Source organism: Ambystoma mexicanum, chromosome 3q (genome assembly GCF_040938575.1).
Source record: "Ambystoma mexicanum isolate Mex_15411 chromosome 3q, UKY_AmexF1_1, whole genome shotgun sequence".
NCBI classification, from domain to species: domain Eukaryota; kingdom Metazoa; phylum Chordata; class Amphibia; order Caudata; family Ambystomatidae; genus Ambystoma; species Ambystoma mexicanum.
Window position 1 is genome coordinate 314,962,287 of NC_090926.1, and position 15,828 is coordinate 314,978,114.

General features: G+C 47.2%; 1 protein-coding gene across 5 annotated transcripts in view; it reads left to right on the forward strand.

Moving 5' to 3' along the window:
- The window catches only part of NCKAP5L (NCK associated protein 5 like), a 534,672-nt gene that overhangs the window by 124,370 nt on the left and 394,474 nt on the right, over positions 1-15,828 (forward strand). For all 5 annotated transcript variants that reach the window (XM_069653864.1, XM_069653865.1, XM_069653863.1 and 2 more), the window contains one exon: positions 15,412-15,532. In XM_069653864.1, coding sequence (XP_069509965.1) covers positions 15,412-15,532 — 121 coding nt within the window. The remainder of the gene's footprint in view (positions 1-15,411; positions 15,533-15,828) is intronic.

A 15,828-nucleotide genomic window follows, 5' to 3' on the forward strand; every position in this document is an offset into this window, starting at 1 on the left:
GTGCAGGAAGGCGCTAGCTCCTCCCAAGCATTCCTCCCTTCCGTTACTTCTACAGTAACAAACTCATCCCCACCCGACATATACAACCTCAGAAATATTAGTTTAGCTGTTCATTGTATGGTATTTGTATTTATTTATTTATAAAGCGCAGCCAGACCCAGGGGCATACGGGCGCATCAATTTAAGCAGGTTACAGTACGTTAGTTACATACAGTCGATAAGGAAGATGCATGTGTTGCAGAGACATACAAGTTAGTTACATACAGTAAAAAGAGGAGGATGCAGTTAAATAGTACAGTATAGTAATTACAATAAATACAGTAAGTCAGACGACAAGCCCAAAATTGGGAAGTTAAACTCTCGTCGTATCCAAATCCTGAAGCCAGTGCTTAGTGTTTTAGGTCCCCCAATTGATACCATCATCTTTGCACTATTAGGGACTATATGAACACATCATCGAAGACCCAATTGGCATGTGCAAAAGAGAACCAAGAAGAACACGATCACAGGCACCAGTAGTTTTACTACTGCCGCCAGCCATGACAGGACCCAATCAAAGGCCAGCGATAGCCAATCTGTGTTCTGAACTCCACCTTCTTTCTTCATTTGAACACCTAGATTGTGCACCGCCTTGATGACATGGGATAGTGATTCATTCTCTGCATCCTCCGGGGGCATAAAAGTGCAGCAGATGCTTGTACCCCAGGAGCCAAAAAAGATTAAAAAAAGAAAGTCTCTGCTGAGCTAAAAGGCTGATATTCGTCAGGTATTTCTCTGAGCAGTGCGGAACAGTCTTTTGAGACAGTTTGAGCTCTTATTTCTTGCCCGCCATTGAAATTGACCTTTTTCTGGCGGCATACCAAATTCTTGTGTGATCTGCAAGCTTCTTTCTGCTTCTTTAGGTGCTAGAGTGGCTGTTGGCACCCCACCAGGCATTTCTTCTCCCTTCAGGTGTTGTTCCAGGATTACTAGTAGCACTGAGTGCATGGTGGCCAGTGAACACTTGCCCCTCCAAGATGGTAGGAGGTGCAGGTAGGCTTGTTGGCCACAAAACCATTAGTAATCCATCGCTGCTGAAGTACCTTTCTTCATGTCAGGGATCACAGGAGTGTGGTTGCACTGTGCGTTTGTGCCACCAGGAACTGTTTCTTCATTGAGTCTATGGCTCTATGTATTTGCACTGGCTTCTTCATTGTTAGAATCCGTGTCAGCCTTGTGATGTGTTGGGACCATATTTGCACACACATATTCTCTATTTGGTATATTGCTTCTCCACTGTACTCAATCAGTCCATTTGCCAGGCACTTCACTGTGGTGCCCTGCCATTGTCATTTGAGTAACCTCTCAAGGAAAAATATGGTCCTTGTAGAAAGACACTGGCAGTATTTTGTGTGCCATTGCAAACGTTGGGTCTAGATTAATGCTCCTCAACTGCACGCTGTGCCTGGAATGTGCCCTTCTTCCCCTATAGTCCAAGATGTACCAAGCATTGAGCCTCTGTAATTGGGACTGGATGTGGAACTAAAACCTTATGCGCCCCTGATGTGTGCGGGATAAGTACACACACACACATAACAGTTTTCATTGATTATACTCCTTGCACAGTAATGCGCAGATCAAAGTACCAGCTATTCAATGTTTCTAAATGCTGGATGTCAGAAATAGTGTCAAAGCCCAACCCCTTATATAAATCGTACGTCATTCTTCTCCAGTATGGGGTCTGGCATGGATTCACATGCTCATGAATATTCCCCGTCGTCAGGCTGGGAATCCTCGGTAAAGAAAAAACCAGTATCAGTTTCGTTTCTGATCTGTCTTTCATAGTAGTAACCAATCACTGGTCTCTGCGTCATACTGACCACAGCCAATGACTGCCCTCTACCTAAGCACCGCCTCTGGCAGCCATCTTCAGATTTTTACCGCACGTTCATGTGTTGGGATCCTCGTGCTATTGCTCTCGAGCGTTAGTGCTATTTTTTCACGTTTTTTCTCAAAAACTTCGTTTTTTCGGTCAAAAGAGCCTCAAGCTCCACCGACTCTCCATCCGATCAACGGGGACCCGTGTTGGATTCGTCTGCGCCCCTCAAGGGTGAAGATTTTGTCGAGCTACGCTTTTGGAGGACTCCAGAAGCTTCTCAGGCCCAGACATGGCCCAGGAGAAGGGAAGCTCGACGCCCGGAAAGCTGTTCAGGGTCTGCCCTGGATGCCAGCTGCAGAACGTCTTTAAGGAGGACGAACACTCATTTTGTCTCTACTGCTTACATGAGGACAAGACGCACGTGGAGAAGGACTGTGCGTTTTGCGGCAATATGTCGGAGCGGACCATGAAGGACCGCCATCAACGTCTCGCCAACTGGCTGGAAGGGAAGAGCCCGTCAGGCGAGAAGAAGAGGAAGAAGTCCGAGCGGTCTTCTAAGACCTTTGAGGACGCCCCGGCGACGGGGGTCCAACACAAGGCCAAGCACCGCGAGTCCGCTGGCACCGGGAGCGCCGAACGGTCGGGCTCTACGGGCGCCAGGCAGGGCGCACCCTCCCCGGCACCTTCAGTCGTTCCCGCCGGTGAAGGCTCCGGCCCCGGCGTGGGAACTCAACGTGGTGCTGACCAAGCTCATGGGACCTCAGTTCGAGCCTCTGCACTCGACCCCGTTGAAGTTTCTGTCGTGGAAAACAGCTTTTCTTGTGGCCATCACCTCCGCACGACGGGTGGGAGAGATCCAGGCCCTTTCCTGCAAGGCCCCGTACTTGACTTTTCACGACACGAGGGTAGTGCTCAGGACGCACCCCTCCTTCATGCCCAAGGTACCGTCGGACTTCCATCTCAACGAACCCTTGGTGTTGCCTGTGTTCTTCCCGTCGCCTTCGTCGCCGGCTGAGAGGACTTTGCACTCGCTGGATGTGGCTAGAGCGCTGAAGTTCTACGTGGACCCCACAAAGTGTTTTCGGAAGACGTCACAACTCTTTGTGAACTTTGGACCTGTCAATCAGGGGAAGGCTCTCTCGAAGGCTTCCATTTCCAGATGGCTCTCCGGCTGTATCATGTACTGTCATCGGTTGGCAAACTGACCGCTGCCTGGCCGTCCGAGAGCCCATTCCACCAGAGCGATCGCAGCTACCACGGCGTTCCTTTCTGGTGTGCCCCTGCTGGACATATGTAGGGCTGCTACGTGGAGGTCGACGCACACCTTCACGAAATTCTACTGCGTCGATCGGGATTCCAGGGAGGAGTCCAGGGTCGGCCAAGCAGTGCTGCGCAACCTGTTCGCCTGAGGTGAGCCTGGTGAGGAGGTAAGATGCTTAATGTTGAGTTTGATGTAATGCTTAATGTTGAGCCTTTGCCACCTCCCGTGGTTGTGCGTGTGTACTGCTATGTATTCTTTATTCATGAGCATGTGAATCCATGCCAGACCCCATGCTGGAGAAGGAACAAGTTACTTACCTGTAACTGTTGTTCTCCAGCATGGGTCTGGCATGGATTCACATGCGAACCCTCCCGCCTACCCCTCTGCGGCTCTTCACTTGGTCATACTGCCACTTCACGTGCTTCCAAATCTGAAGATGGCTGCCAGAGGCGGTGCTTAGGTAGAGGGCAGTCATTGGCTGTGGTCAGTATGACGCAGAGACCAGTGATTGGTTACTACTACGAAAGACAGATCAGAAACGAAACTGAAACTGGTTTTTTCTTTGCTGAGGATTCCCAGCCTGACGACGGGGAATATTCATGAGCATGTGAATCCATGCCAGACCCATGCTGGAGAACAACAGTTACAGGTAAGTAACTTGTTCCATTCTTCCCGTTTCATTCATCTAAGAAAACTTGTAGGGGTGGCTGGCAAAAAGTGAGCCATTTTGTATTTCCTTTCAATATACATGGGGGGACCGATCACTATAGATGGGCGTGGCACTTTTCCTGGTACGGGGGAAGACTCGGGTCACGTTGGGGTCCCCACTGAAAGGAAGCCCAGTTTACAGCTGTATGCCTAAAATACAGGTACCCCTAATCACGCTCACACCACAGTAAAAGCAAGCGTCTAGGGAATTGAGGCCAAGAGTCTAGCTTGCAAAGGATAACAAACTTTGATCTGTACAAAGTTGAGGATGGGGGTGGGCGAGGACTCTGCCCCCCAGACCAGCATTCTGTCTTCCGTGGCTGGCTCCTGCAGACTGATGGCAAGCAGGCGCCTTTATATACTCTTCAACTTGGTCACTGTATAATGGCATGGCTCATCCAAAACTGTTCTTCTTGCCATACAAGGGATTCTGCAGTCACCCTTCTTGCATGGCCGGGGTTCCGTTTGGGACAGGCTACTTAACATAATGATAGCCTATGCAAAAATACATTGTAGCTCTTGTTAGCATCATTTTCTATATTATAAACAGTTATGTATAAACACACCTTCCCGCCTTACTCTCAACACTTCACTCAATATTCCTATATTTTATCTGGTCCAGTAATTCTCCTAAAAAAACCTTGTTTCCATAGTACTCTGTATGTCGTGCATTGAATCTTTTAGTCTCCATTGGCTTTTGATGGACAGGGAACAGCTGCTGAGTTACCTTGTGCTCTCTGCCAGCCTTGGCCTCAGTGACGCAACACTGAATGAGCTCTGATCCATTTTTAGCTCAGGCCACATTCCTTTTTGGCAGAGAGCCTGAGATTTTAAAACTACACAGAATAACATTTGCAAGTGTTTTCAGCTAATGGTTATTTGCACCTTATATTTAAATACTATTTTTATTTAGTGGCCACCCATGTCTGTATGCGATTATATTTGCATGAAATAAGCTTTCTCAGTGCTATAGTGCTTAGAAGTCTTGCCTAATTGTAAAGCGCTTGAGGGATGCAGGAAGACGCTAGCTCCTCCCCAATGCTCGTTACTTCCCTCTTTGCAGCTACTACTACAGCCTTTGTTCCACTTCCATAAAACCCTTGTAAAATCTCAATTTCAGATCTACGCAGCCCACCCTTCCCCATGCATGGGTCTTATTCTCTCGCTTACTCTGGCTCAGCGTTCACGTTCAATCAACAAGTTGTGTGTTGCAAGTGCAGTGCTTCATGACTGGGATTGGACAAATGATTGGCCAAGTCATGGGAGTTTAAAATTCCAAATTCACCTGTAAAGGAGTAGGTGCTTCCATAACATTGACTAGCAATCCACTGTGGCCATTTTGACTACCTCTCATACACCAACGTTTCCTACGCCTGGTGCTGAGGGACCTGTTTTTGGGGCAGAGCAGCCTTTTCCACGTTTTGTGGACAATAAGAATCCGTTCCGCCCTCCAACAATGGATTGACGTGCTTGGGCACCGCTGCCGCATACAGTCTCGCTCCATCCTGCGTCCGTGCCTTTGATCTACGTCGATCCAGTATGTGGGGGACCATCCTGGTGACTATCCTCTTTACGATCCAGGGGGTTTGCCCATTCAGAGCGGCCTCTACCCACTTCAGCGCCTAGACCTTCGTCCGAGGATGCATTTTTTGGCAAGTTTCAGAAGCTTATGCATTCTGATCCCATGAAGGCGTACTTTAAGGATTTTTTTATGGACATGTATCCTAAGCCGCCTCAACCGTCCCTTGCTCCGGCACTCCCTATACAGGTCCCGGTAGTTCCACCTTCACCACCCCTTCTGGTGGGAGCTCCTCCCCCAACTGCCTCCTCTACCTGCACTTTCCCCTGTGGAAAAGACTCTGGTTGCCCTGCCAGCCATGCGCTCTGGGCCTGAGGCACCACGTGCGCTGGATCAAACTTCTGCTCCCGACTCATTGGATGAGGACCAGGCAGACCAGGACGGCGATGACCGGCCCTGCTCTATTAGAGCTTTTCAGGACTGGGTGCTGGATATGATGGCGCTGCCAGACATCCCAATACCCGAGCCCACTGCTCCACAAGAGGGGGTACTTATGGGACCCTTTACTTTGTCGACACACAAGCATACCGGCCTGTTCCTTCAAAAGAATGTCCTGGCTGAGGCCCTTAAGGTCTGGGAAAAACCTCAGTCCGGGCAGCACCTGAACAAGAAAATTGACGCTCGATACAAGCTTCATGCGTCAGAGGACATATCCTTGCCGGCATGTCCGCTCCCCTCTTAGACGGTGGTGGCAGCAGCCACGCTCCAGTCGAAGCCAGGCCTCCACATCATCCACTGCAGCGTCTCAGATCCTTTCCAACGAGGACAAGCTTCTTGACGCTGTTGGGAAAGGTTTTTTTCCAATTCGGCTATTGAGCTTCGTCAGGCTAATACTGAGCTTATCCTGGCGACTACCAATGCCTAACTGGGGAGAGAGGTAGCTGAGTTTCAGTATTGTATTCCTCCTGACAGACTCAAAGACTTGAAGGGCGGCTTATTTGATGCCAAAGTTCTGGCGCAGGATCTACTTGAGGCTTCTGCCCATCATGTAAACACTTCTGCTCGAGGCCTGATGGTCCGTGTCGATCTCTCCCACCAAGCGGGCTGCATGCTACAACGTTTTCGAAAGAAGTTCAAGACAAAGTGCTTGATTATCCCTTTGACGGCATGGAACTGTTCCACTATACCACCGAAGACCAAGGAAAGCACTCAAACTGCTAAGTCTCTATCGGTCCTGGCGAAAACTCCAGCAAAGGCCCCTTCTATTCAAAAGTTGGGGTCTCAAACAAGGTCCTTCTCTGGGTTCAGAGGATTTCAGGACCACTGTGCACACTGAGCAGATGCTTCAGCTGGTGGCTCCCGCCGAAAACGAATTATGCTATAAATGTCTTCAATGGCCTGTATAATGGCAGACGCTGCTGCTTCATGCAGCCATGTCTCCGTAATGAATCCTATGTCGATTACACCTGTATCCAAAAGCCCATGGACCGAGGCAGCCTGTGCAACTAGTGAACAAGAGTTAAATGCAGATGGAGATTTTGTGTTGGTATTATTATGCATGGTGCTGGTTGCTGCCTTAGCCTTTAAAATGTAATGGCAAAACAGTCTCAAAGGGGTGGAGCGGCAGTTATACTGGGCTAGTATAGGGCTTACCTCCCATGATTCCGTGCCCGTTCTGCTTGTCTCGTGCTCGGACGGGCACATGCGAGTTTGACTTAGGTGCGACTTCGGAGTGGCAGGCCCTTTCCCACTGCGCCCGACCACTGCGCAGTCTGGTAATCTGACACATAAGAGGTGTAGGTGTACTACCAGAGCCAATCTTTTTCCACTGCAAATAGTCAATGAAGAAAGACTGTTTGGCAAGATGTGTGCAGAGAGAAATGAAAGAGAGACCTGTGCACTCAGCACGAGCCTTGGTGCACGTGAGAGGCCAGGCACCCTCTGCCAGGTATTGGCATACAAGGAAATGAAAAGACTATAATGCCACAAAGTAAAAACAAAAAAAAATGTGCAAAACCATTTGCAGGTGAGTAGCGTCCAGTCACATGCCGCAGCTCGGGTAGTAGCCAGGTGCTTCAAAGGAAATAAAAGTGTGAGCAATCACAAATATCGGAAAAAGTCAAAGATTTAAAAACAGGACGGCAGCGCTGTACCTTCTCATCCTGTGTGTGGGATGCTGAGGGCGTTTCCAGTACATCGGTAGACATGCCTTAGCAGCTAGAAATAAAGTGGGCACCAAATGAGTAGTTGTAGTTTAAGTCTCCCCATCGTTGTTCAGCCCAAAAAGAAGCAATAAAGGATCCAGAGGCCTCTCATTACCGTCCACTGACTTAGCTGTTGAAGTTGATCAGAAATATCGACACACAAATGGCCCGGGATCTCTACCCTCTAAAAAGGGAATATTACGTGCCCAATGTTGCTGAGTCCTCTGTGACTGTTTATCGTTAGCTACTAGTAAGGCAGAGTAAAGCTTCGAAATCAAGCCCTTAGAACCCACATGAGGCAAGCACCTGTTCAAAAATCAGTAAAGGGTGACTCTGAGCGTTATTCGAGGTAGGGTCTGTGAGAACACCTTTTAATTTTAGATAAATAAAATTAGACATTAGACCCACACCCAATATCTTATTCAGGACACGCTTATTAAGAAAAGAGCCATCCTTCCAAAGTTGTCCTGCTCATACCAAACCTTTCTCATAACATGACTGAAACCGGAGTGGCTCGTGACTCTTGTCCCTTATCATGGTTGCCCAGAGCCAACTTAAGGGGGAAGGTGAGGTTGTTATATCCTATGGAAATGCGACTTTCCTCCATAACACCCACAAAGTTGCTAATACTGGGTGTTTCCTAACTCTCTGCAGGATGCAGTTACCGGGTATTGTCAGAAACCTGAGGGTATTCTCACTCCTACTCCCCTTGGATCCTCTGTGCAGGTGGCCAGGGAAAGGCCATCGCTCTTGGATCCTGAGCCTGGGAGTGGAGAAGCGAGGGAGGATCACCTAGATGGAGGGTCCTTGGTGATTCGGAGTGGGGTGCCCTTGGGCGATGGCATCCCCCTTTCCCTACTGATAACCACCTTAGCCCTCCCCAACCTTTGTACGCTATTGTACGCCAGTTCCCCTCAAATCTTCACATTTGGCAGTACTGAGTCAGAGAAGATGCAATTAAGAATGATGACGATTATCCCTTTTCACCACTCTGGTACTGGGATGAAGAAGATGCCTTTAAGGTACTATGAGGGTCAGGCATGTCCCTGTAATTGTGGTCAGGGAGGACTAATCAGAGTTCCACACCTGTATCTTGTCAAGGGGGCTGTAAAGGGAGACCAGACCAGCAGGGCAGCGTGCAACCGGTGAAGCAGCAGGAGACCCATGAAAGGAGGCAGCTGTGTTGGCCCAGAAAAAGAACCAGGACATCGGCAGAAATTCCAGTGAACTTGCTCGACCCGATGTAAGTGGGCTCTGTATCCCCCACAAGCCTGGGAGCCTCCAGACCATAGCGCGTACAGCCAGGGCTGAGGAGGATCCTGGAATGCCAAGGACGCTGTGTGCGTCCGAAAACCAGCATCAAAGACTCTGTGTGAAGCAGTGAGCACAAAGCGAACAGGCAGAGTTCGCAACCGTGGGTTTTCCTGACCTCCGACTTCAGGAGGGGAAAGAAGTCGCAGGAAACCACCGGGTGAGGGCGGAGCAGACAGACGAGTGTCGGAGAGGTGCGCCTGCACTGAAGGGACCACAAGTGAGTAACGGTCCAGAAGAATACATAAAATACTGAACTGAATAGAAATTCGATATCTGAAAAGCCAATCCATATTGAATACCTAACTAAGTGGAAGCTAAGCATTGTGACAAAAGCAGAACTCGTTGAATATAGGACCTTTTTAAAGCAAACCACTATACATTGAATACTGAATTTAATCAAGCCACATAGAAGAACCTTGAATTCTGAGCGCAAAAGTAAACTTTAACCCCTTAAGTGCCAAGGTCGAGCTATCACGTCATTTTGTGCGATCCCTGCAAAGTGAAATCCAACCCCCGGGCTATGTGAGAAGGAGGTTACTCCTCACGGCCCGGGGGTTGGATTTCTTTCAGTTTCACGTCAGCACGCGTACTGCATGCTGACATGAAACAAAGTAATTTTCACTGCGGCAAAAGTGAAGGTGAGTCTCCACCTTTCTCTCCCTCTATCTGTGGCACTATTGTGCCGTTCACATCGAGGGAGGTGTTGTTGGAAAGGGGAGACTCTCCCCTTTCCAATTACACTTTATTTGAAGCATTGCTGGGCGCGGATCGGGCCACTAGACCACCATGGGGTGGCCCTCTCCTCCCCACCCTAAGTGGAATGGGGGAACCTCATGTATCCCTCCCTGGGGGCAGATTTCTGCCCCTAGGAAGGGGTACATGAGATGCCCCCCATCCATTTGAGGTGGGGGGAGAGGCCACCAGAAATATTGGCAGGGCCCCCCCACCCCCAAGCCTGGGGCAGTACGTTTTGCCACCCCTGGGGGCAGATGGGCATGTGCCCATCTGCCCCTAGAGAAGGGGCAAAAAAAACCAAAAATTTGAAAACAAAGATGATTTGGGGGGTTTGGGAGAGACACTAAACCACCAGTGATCATATATAATGAAAAGGGGGGGGGTTACCTCCGGGAAGGGAGGGGGACCCTGCCGGGGCTCCCTGGGACAGCTGCTGCACTTGAGGATGGTCACCCCATATGGGAGACAGCCCACCAAGGTCAGAGACATTACCCCTGACTATCCTGGAGCTCTGGCTGGCCTGCATTGCAGGTGGTTTATTGTGCCCCCCCCGATGCCCCCAACTAATTCATGTATATTTTTATAATTGGCTTCTGCCTGTGCTCTTTCAAAAAATGTATGCGTGCCATTCCTCACCACATTTTTCCTTACTTACACATGCTAAGTACGTCCGTTTAGGCCGAAAGCATAAAAAACCTGTGTACCATGGCTTAGTTTTTGGCTTGTCTTGTGAAACATTACGAAAAATGTATGAAACTGGACGAGTAAAAATTCACAGAAGCCATTGCCTTACTGGGCCAACCATGTCCACCACATACCTTTTTTTTTTTATGTCTTTTTCCCAATTTCTCCCCAAACTATGGAATTTTTCCCTACATAGTTGTTGCCTGACCTGCGCAAATCACCCCTTCCTAAACTTGTAATTTTGTCTACTCTTCAGAAATGTATGCCTTTCTGTCTTCCATTCAGCTTTCCTACCCTCCTCTTCCATTCTGTTCACGTATGCCCCATTGGGGAAAAAAAGGCCAAATTGCCTACCTGTCACAAAACGGCTGGTAACCATATCAAACTACGTTTTATTGGTTTCCACTCAACCTGTCCGTGAAAGCCTGGAAAATGGTGAATTCAGCACAGCAAACCATTTGTTCCTAGCTCTTTAAAGGAAAAAAACCACAGGCTTCTTTGTACATCATTTTATTGGCATTTTCTGAAAAAAAAAACAAAATGTTCTCCCTTTTTGGTTATTTTCTCTCACTCCCCCACCCCCCAAAGCAAACTAGGATTTGGCCTAGATATCTTGTGTAACAAAAAAGTTAAAAGGGATTGGATGGCGACATACCAAAATCACCAAAAAAGGCTTTGGCACTGCAGGGAAAACTCTTGGCAGTTGAGAGGTTAAAACATGAATCAATCCAAACCTGGAACGCTTATATATTAAAGGCAAAGGGAAGCCAAACAGTGAACATTAACGAATACATGCAGTTTGACAAACCTACTATTGGGCAAGAGGTGTGTGATGCATGATGGCAGAGCCACAATGATGACCAAGGAGAAGCCAGAGGAATACAAGAATATACCCTAAGCCAAGAGCCCAATAAAAGTAGTCAAGTGCCAGTGACTTGGTGCTAAGGAGCGAAGTACAGAGTAACCCGTGGGTGGATGCTGACGAGCTCAGGGTCCTGGTTGCGCGGCCTGTTATGGGTGGACCGTGTGGTCTGACAACTGCGCCTACTCCCTGAATGGTGAAAGTCAAAGACACTGTGAAACAAGCCATACTAAACCACTGCAGAAGAGCTTGCAAGACACGCTAGAAAGGAGGTCAGGCTGACCTGGTGTTTAAGACATCTAGAATACTAAAGCAAGTATAATTCAAGACATTAAAGATTTGGGGAAGGGAACCCCAAGGACTGGTGATGAGCGACATCTTTCAACAATTTTGTAACTTGTCTTGGGATTAGAGTCTCAAGGTCCCTCTTGTTTTGAACTGTATTGCTTCAAACTTGGGGAAGGGAAACCCCAAGAACTGGTGTGGCACTATATCACCTTGTACTTGAGAAAGGTAAACTTTGAGCCTTTTTCATGGAACTTTCTTGTGCTTGGGGAAGGGGTGCTGAACGGAAGCTGTGAGCCGGGAAGAAACTCAGGACTTTGAGTTAAACATGTTTTTTTTTTTTTTTTTTCTTTATCTCCGTACATTGGCTCATTTTAGTTGTGAGGGCAAGGATAGGATTTGGACACATACAGACTTGTTTAAGTTGAATTATTTGACTCAGACTTTCCTTAGTTTCATTCAGGTAGGGAAATCCCACCTTAGCATAGGGCAAGTTAGGGTTTCAACCATCCTGACATAAGTTAATAAAAATATTTTGTTTGAACTTGAATTTTGTTGTCTGTGTCATACTTCATGATGCCTTCACAGTACCCACAACCATTCACCTTCAGTGACCGGGGCCATCAAGTCATTCTCAAGGGTAACCCATTATTTTTCTCTACTGCCCTAAAGGTGGTCCAGTAGGACCGTCGGCTGTGCTGCTCTATAATATTCCCATAAATCTGGAAAGCCAACCCTACCCCTATCTTTTGGTTGAATCAGTGTACTGTAAGCTACACATGGCTTTGCTGCGTTCAGCAAGATTTTGTCTCCTTAAAAAAATGCCTGAGGGACTTCAATCGGCAGAGCTTGGAAAAAAACAATACACGCGGAAGGACATTACTTTTAACTGTAGTAAGACGATGTGCCCAAGAGCGGACCAAATTTGCCCATATTGCCAAGTCTGTCTGAATGGTAGTCCATAAAAGAAGAAAGTTAGCACTATACAGCTTTGCCATATCCCTAGAAAGGGTAACTCCAAGATAGTGCAATCCATCAGATTGTATGCGAAGAGTGACGCATCTAGATAGTTCATGTGTAATGCCCCAAAACCACCAATTTCCCCTAATTTAACTTAATTTAACTTAAAACCCAAAGAAGCTCCATATGCCTCCAATGCCGTAACCAGCCCTGTCAGTGAGGTCCCTGGCTTGGTGATGTACACCAACACATTATCAGCAAAAAGCACTAATTTATATTCTCTTCCCTCTCCTACCAACCCACAAACTACCTTTATCTCGTTGAATGAGATCCGCAAGTGGCGCCAAGGTCAAGGAAAAAGGAAGTGGGGGAGAGTGGACAGCCCTGTCTGTTGCCTCTATGCTGTGTAAAAGGGTCAGAGGAAAGACCATTCACTGTCACCCGTACCCTCAGAATCCTATACAAGGCCACTCTGACACCAACGAGAATCAAGTGTTATCTTGCCAAGGACCGCCCTAAGGAAAGGCCATTTGGGTCCTTGTCTGAAGGGTCAATGAAAGCTATTAAATCAAGCGTTTTTCGAAATATTATCCGCTCTTTGCCTACCTCACACAAAACCCACACAAAACCCACATGACCGCTATGTACCAGAGTGGGCATTAGCTTTCCCAGGCGCTCCGCTAGCACACTGGCAAAAATCTTTGCATCGACATTTAAGAGAGCTCTAGGGTGGTAGGAGCTGCAGTCAAGCCTGTCTTTGCCATCTTTTGGAATCATAACAATTCTGTCCTGGGTAAAAGAATCCAGAACCAAATCTCCATCCATTATACTATTAAAAAGTGAAGTAAGAAAAGGGGCTAACAATGGGTCAAACCTCTTGGAAAAAGCACTAGTGTAGCCAGGACCCGGGAGCCGAACATGGTTTCATCTTGGCAATGGCCTGTAGAACCTCTTTGGGTTCGATCAAGACATTCAGAGAGGCCAAATCCTCTGTCGCCACTCTGGAAGGTGAGCCTCTTTCAGATAGTCCTCGCAGGAGCATTACTATTATACAATGTCCTATAACATTGGCCAAACCTCTGAATTATACTATCCAGAGTCTTCAATTTATTACCCTGGAGGTTCCTTAATTCCCCGACAGACCTCTCCGTCCTTTGCTTACGGAGTCGTGCACTCAGAATCTTGTGGGATGTATCCCCTTTCTCAAAAAACTTTGCTTTAGGCATACATGTTGAAATAATGCTGCCCCTCTCCAAAGATCATACAATTCCTGCCGAAGGTCAGCAATAATTTTTCGATTCTCCTCTTGATCTAACTGGATATTGTATATGGCCTCTTCTCGGGACCTAATTTGTTCCCTGAATTGTATATCTCTGTGTACTAACCCTCTTCTTCTCAGACCCTTCTACACTAATCGGACTTCGAAAGGTCGCTTTCGCCTCTTCCCAGACCATGCACTTATTCGCCTCCCCTGTATCGTTTATTTCTGAAAATGATTGAATTTAATCTTGGAATTTCTCATGAAACACTGTGTCCTTAAACAGTGGGTAGTCGGTAACCAAGGCTCATAGTCGCCACAGCCATATCATGGTCTGTCCGTGCTACTACCCTTATGGAAGTCCTTTTATTATATTGTGTGCCCCATTAGAATCCAAAAGTATATAATCAACCTGGGTGTAGGTCTTGTGTTGTGCCGAATAAAAAAAAGTATGTGTCCTGAGGTCTGGATGTAGTAACCATATAGAGCTATACTCTACAATTGGGTATCCAGTCATTTTTTCGAAAAACCATTTTTTTCGAAAACATTTTGCTGAAATTTGTTTTTTCAAATGTATTATTTTTTTTATATTATATGTTTTTTTTTTTTGGTTTCGTAAGTAAAAAATGTGTTAAAAAAAGTGGGCTTGAGGGGGGGGAACCCCCGATTTCAAAAATAAAATAAAACAAAATTAACATTACAAAAAATTAAGAAATTCAGCAAAATGTTTTCGAAAAAATGGCATTAAAAAATATGCCATTCGAAAAATTCACTATAAACCGTAAAAATTGCTATGCAACTGGACCCAATGGACTTCAGTGACCTTCCGGCCTGGCAATCTGCCTCAGTCCATGACCTTTAGACTGCCACATGTAGATCAGACTCCCACTCACTACAGAGGATACATGACTTTTTTAACTTTCAGGTGAAAATCCCACCTCTATAATTATGTATCGACTAAACATAATTGTGGCCAGGATTCTCTGGTCTGGGGAGCTCCCACAGTTCAGGGCTTGCCTTCTGTTATCCCACCCAGTGCTATTTTGCTCACCAGTCTTCTTTCTACCTTACTTTACACATATCAAATGCCTGCTAGTACACATCACCCCTTCTTGCACCAACATTATTCAAACACTACATCTCTCCTTGCAGGGCACCACATCCAGTCCTCCAGTAGCCCTTCCACCTGTCCTCATTCTCAGAGCTGGCCATCACTACAATTGTAGAAACTTACAATCACACAGGAACTGGGTAATTCTGCTGTTCATCCACAATTCAGGTTTTGCATCGTGCCTCTCCTTCTACTCCCACTAACTGGCACCAGCTTCTCTTACAGAATCTAGTGCCAAAAGACCGCCAAAACAGCAGAAGCATTATATTACAATGGCTTTCCATGCCTTGAGGGGTTAGCTTGTTGCCTTTCGTTCATAGTCGACCTCTGCTCCTCTGAAGCATAAGCCACTGCATCTGTGGCAGGAGATCATGAAGGATGGGCAACGGCTGGGTCCTGCTGGAGAAGCTTCACCAAAGAAGGCTGATTATGGGGCGTGGAGGCAAATTGTATATTGCTGGGCATTTGAGTGGGGTTGAGCTGGCAGAAAATAGATTGTTTGGATATATGCCTGATGTGGGGTGAGGGAGTGGAAAGGTTGGGTTGGCTCTGAGCTTGCTTGATATTAATATTGGTCTGCACTGGAAGTGTGTGACTGGTCTTTTTAAGATGGAATGCAGATTTACCTGTTACCGTATCTTTCCTTCTGCAGGGGATGGCGTCGGAGGCTGTGGACCTCCCCCAGCGTGGCGGGGATCTGGTACCTGGCGATGGTGTCCTTGAGCTGGGAGTAAGCCGAGAGCTGCTTGGCCGGCTCAGAGAACTAGAGGCAAGTGCTCACTTTCTGTGCCTTCCGAATTCAGAACACTGTCCCACTAAAAGCGCTGTGCAGGTCTAACTCCACTGGGGCATGCAGGGAGGTACCTGCTGGGTCTAATTCTACCAACACTGGGATCACCACAAGAAGCGATTTGGGCGGACCATTGCGGCTTGCTCAGAATTGCAGTTTAGTTGTTTTAGTGAGTTGAACACCAGAGGGAACACTGAGGTGCAGAAAGAAAGGGATTATGAGGATTTCTGATTTTATTTTTTCATTGATAATACTTTCGGCTACTGAAGCCTTTTGTTA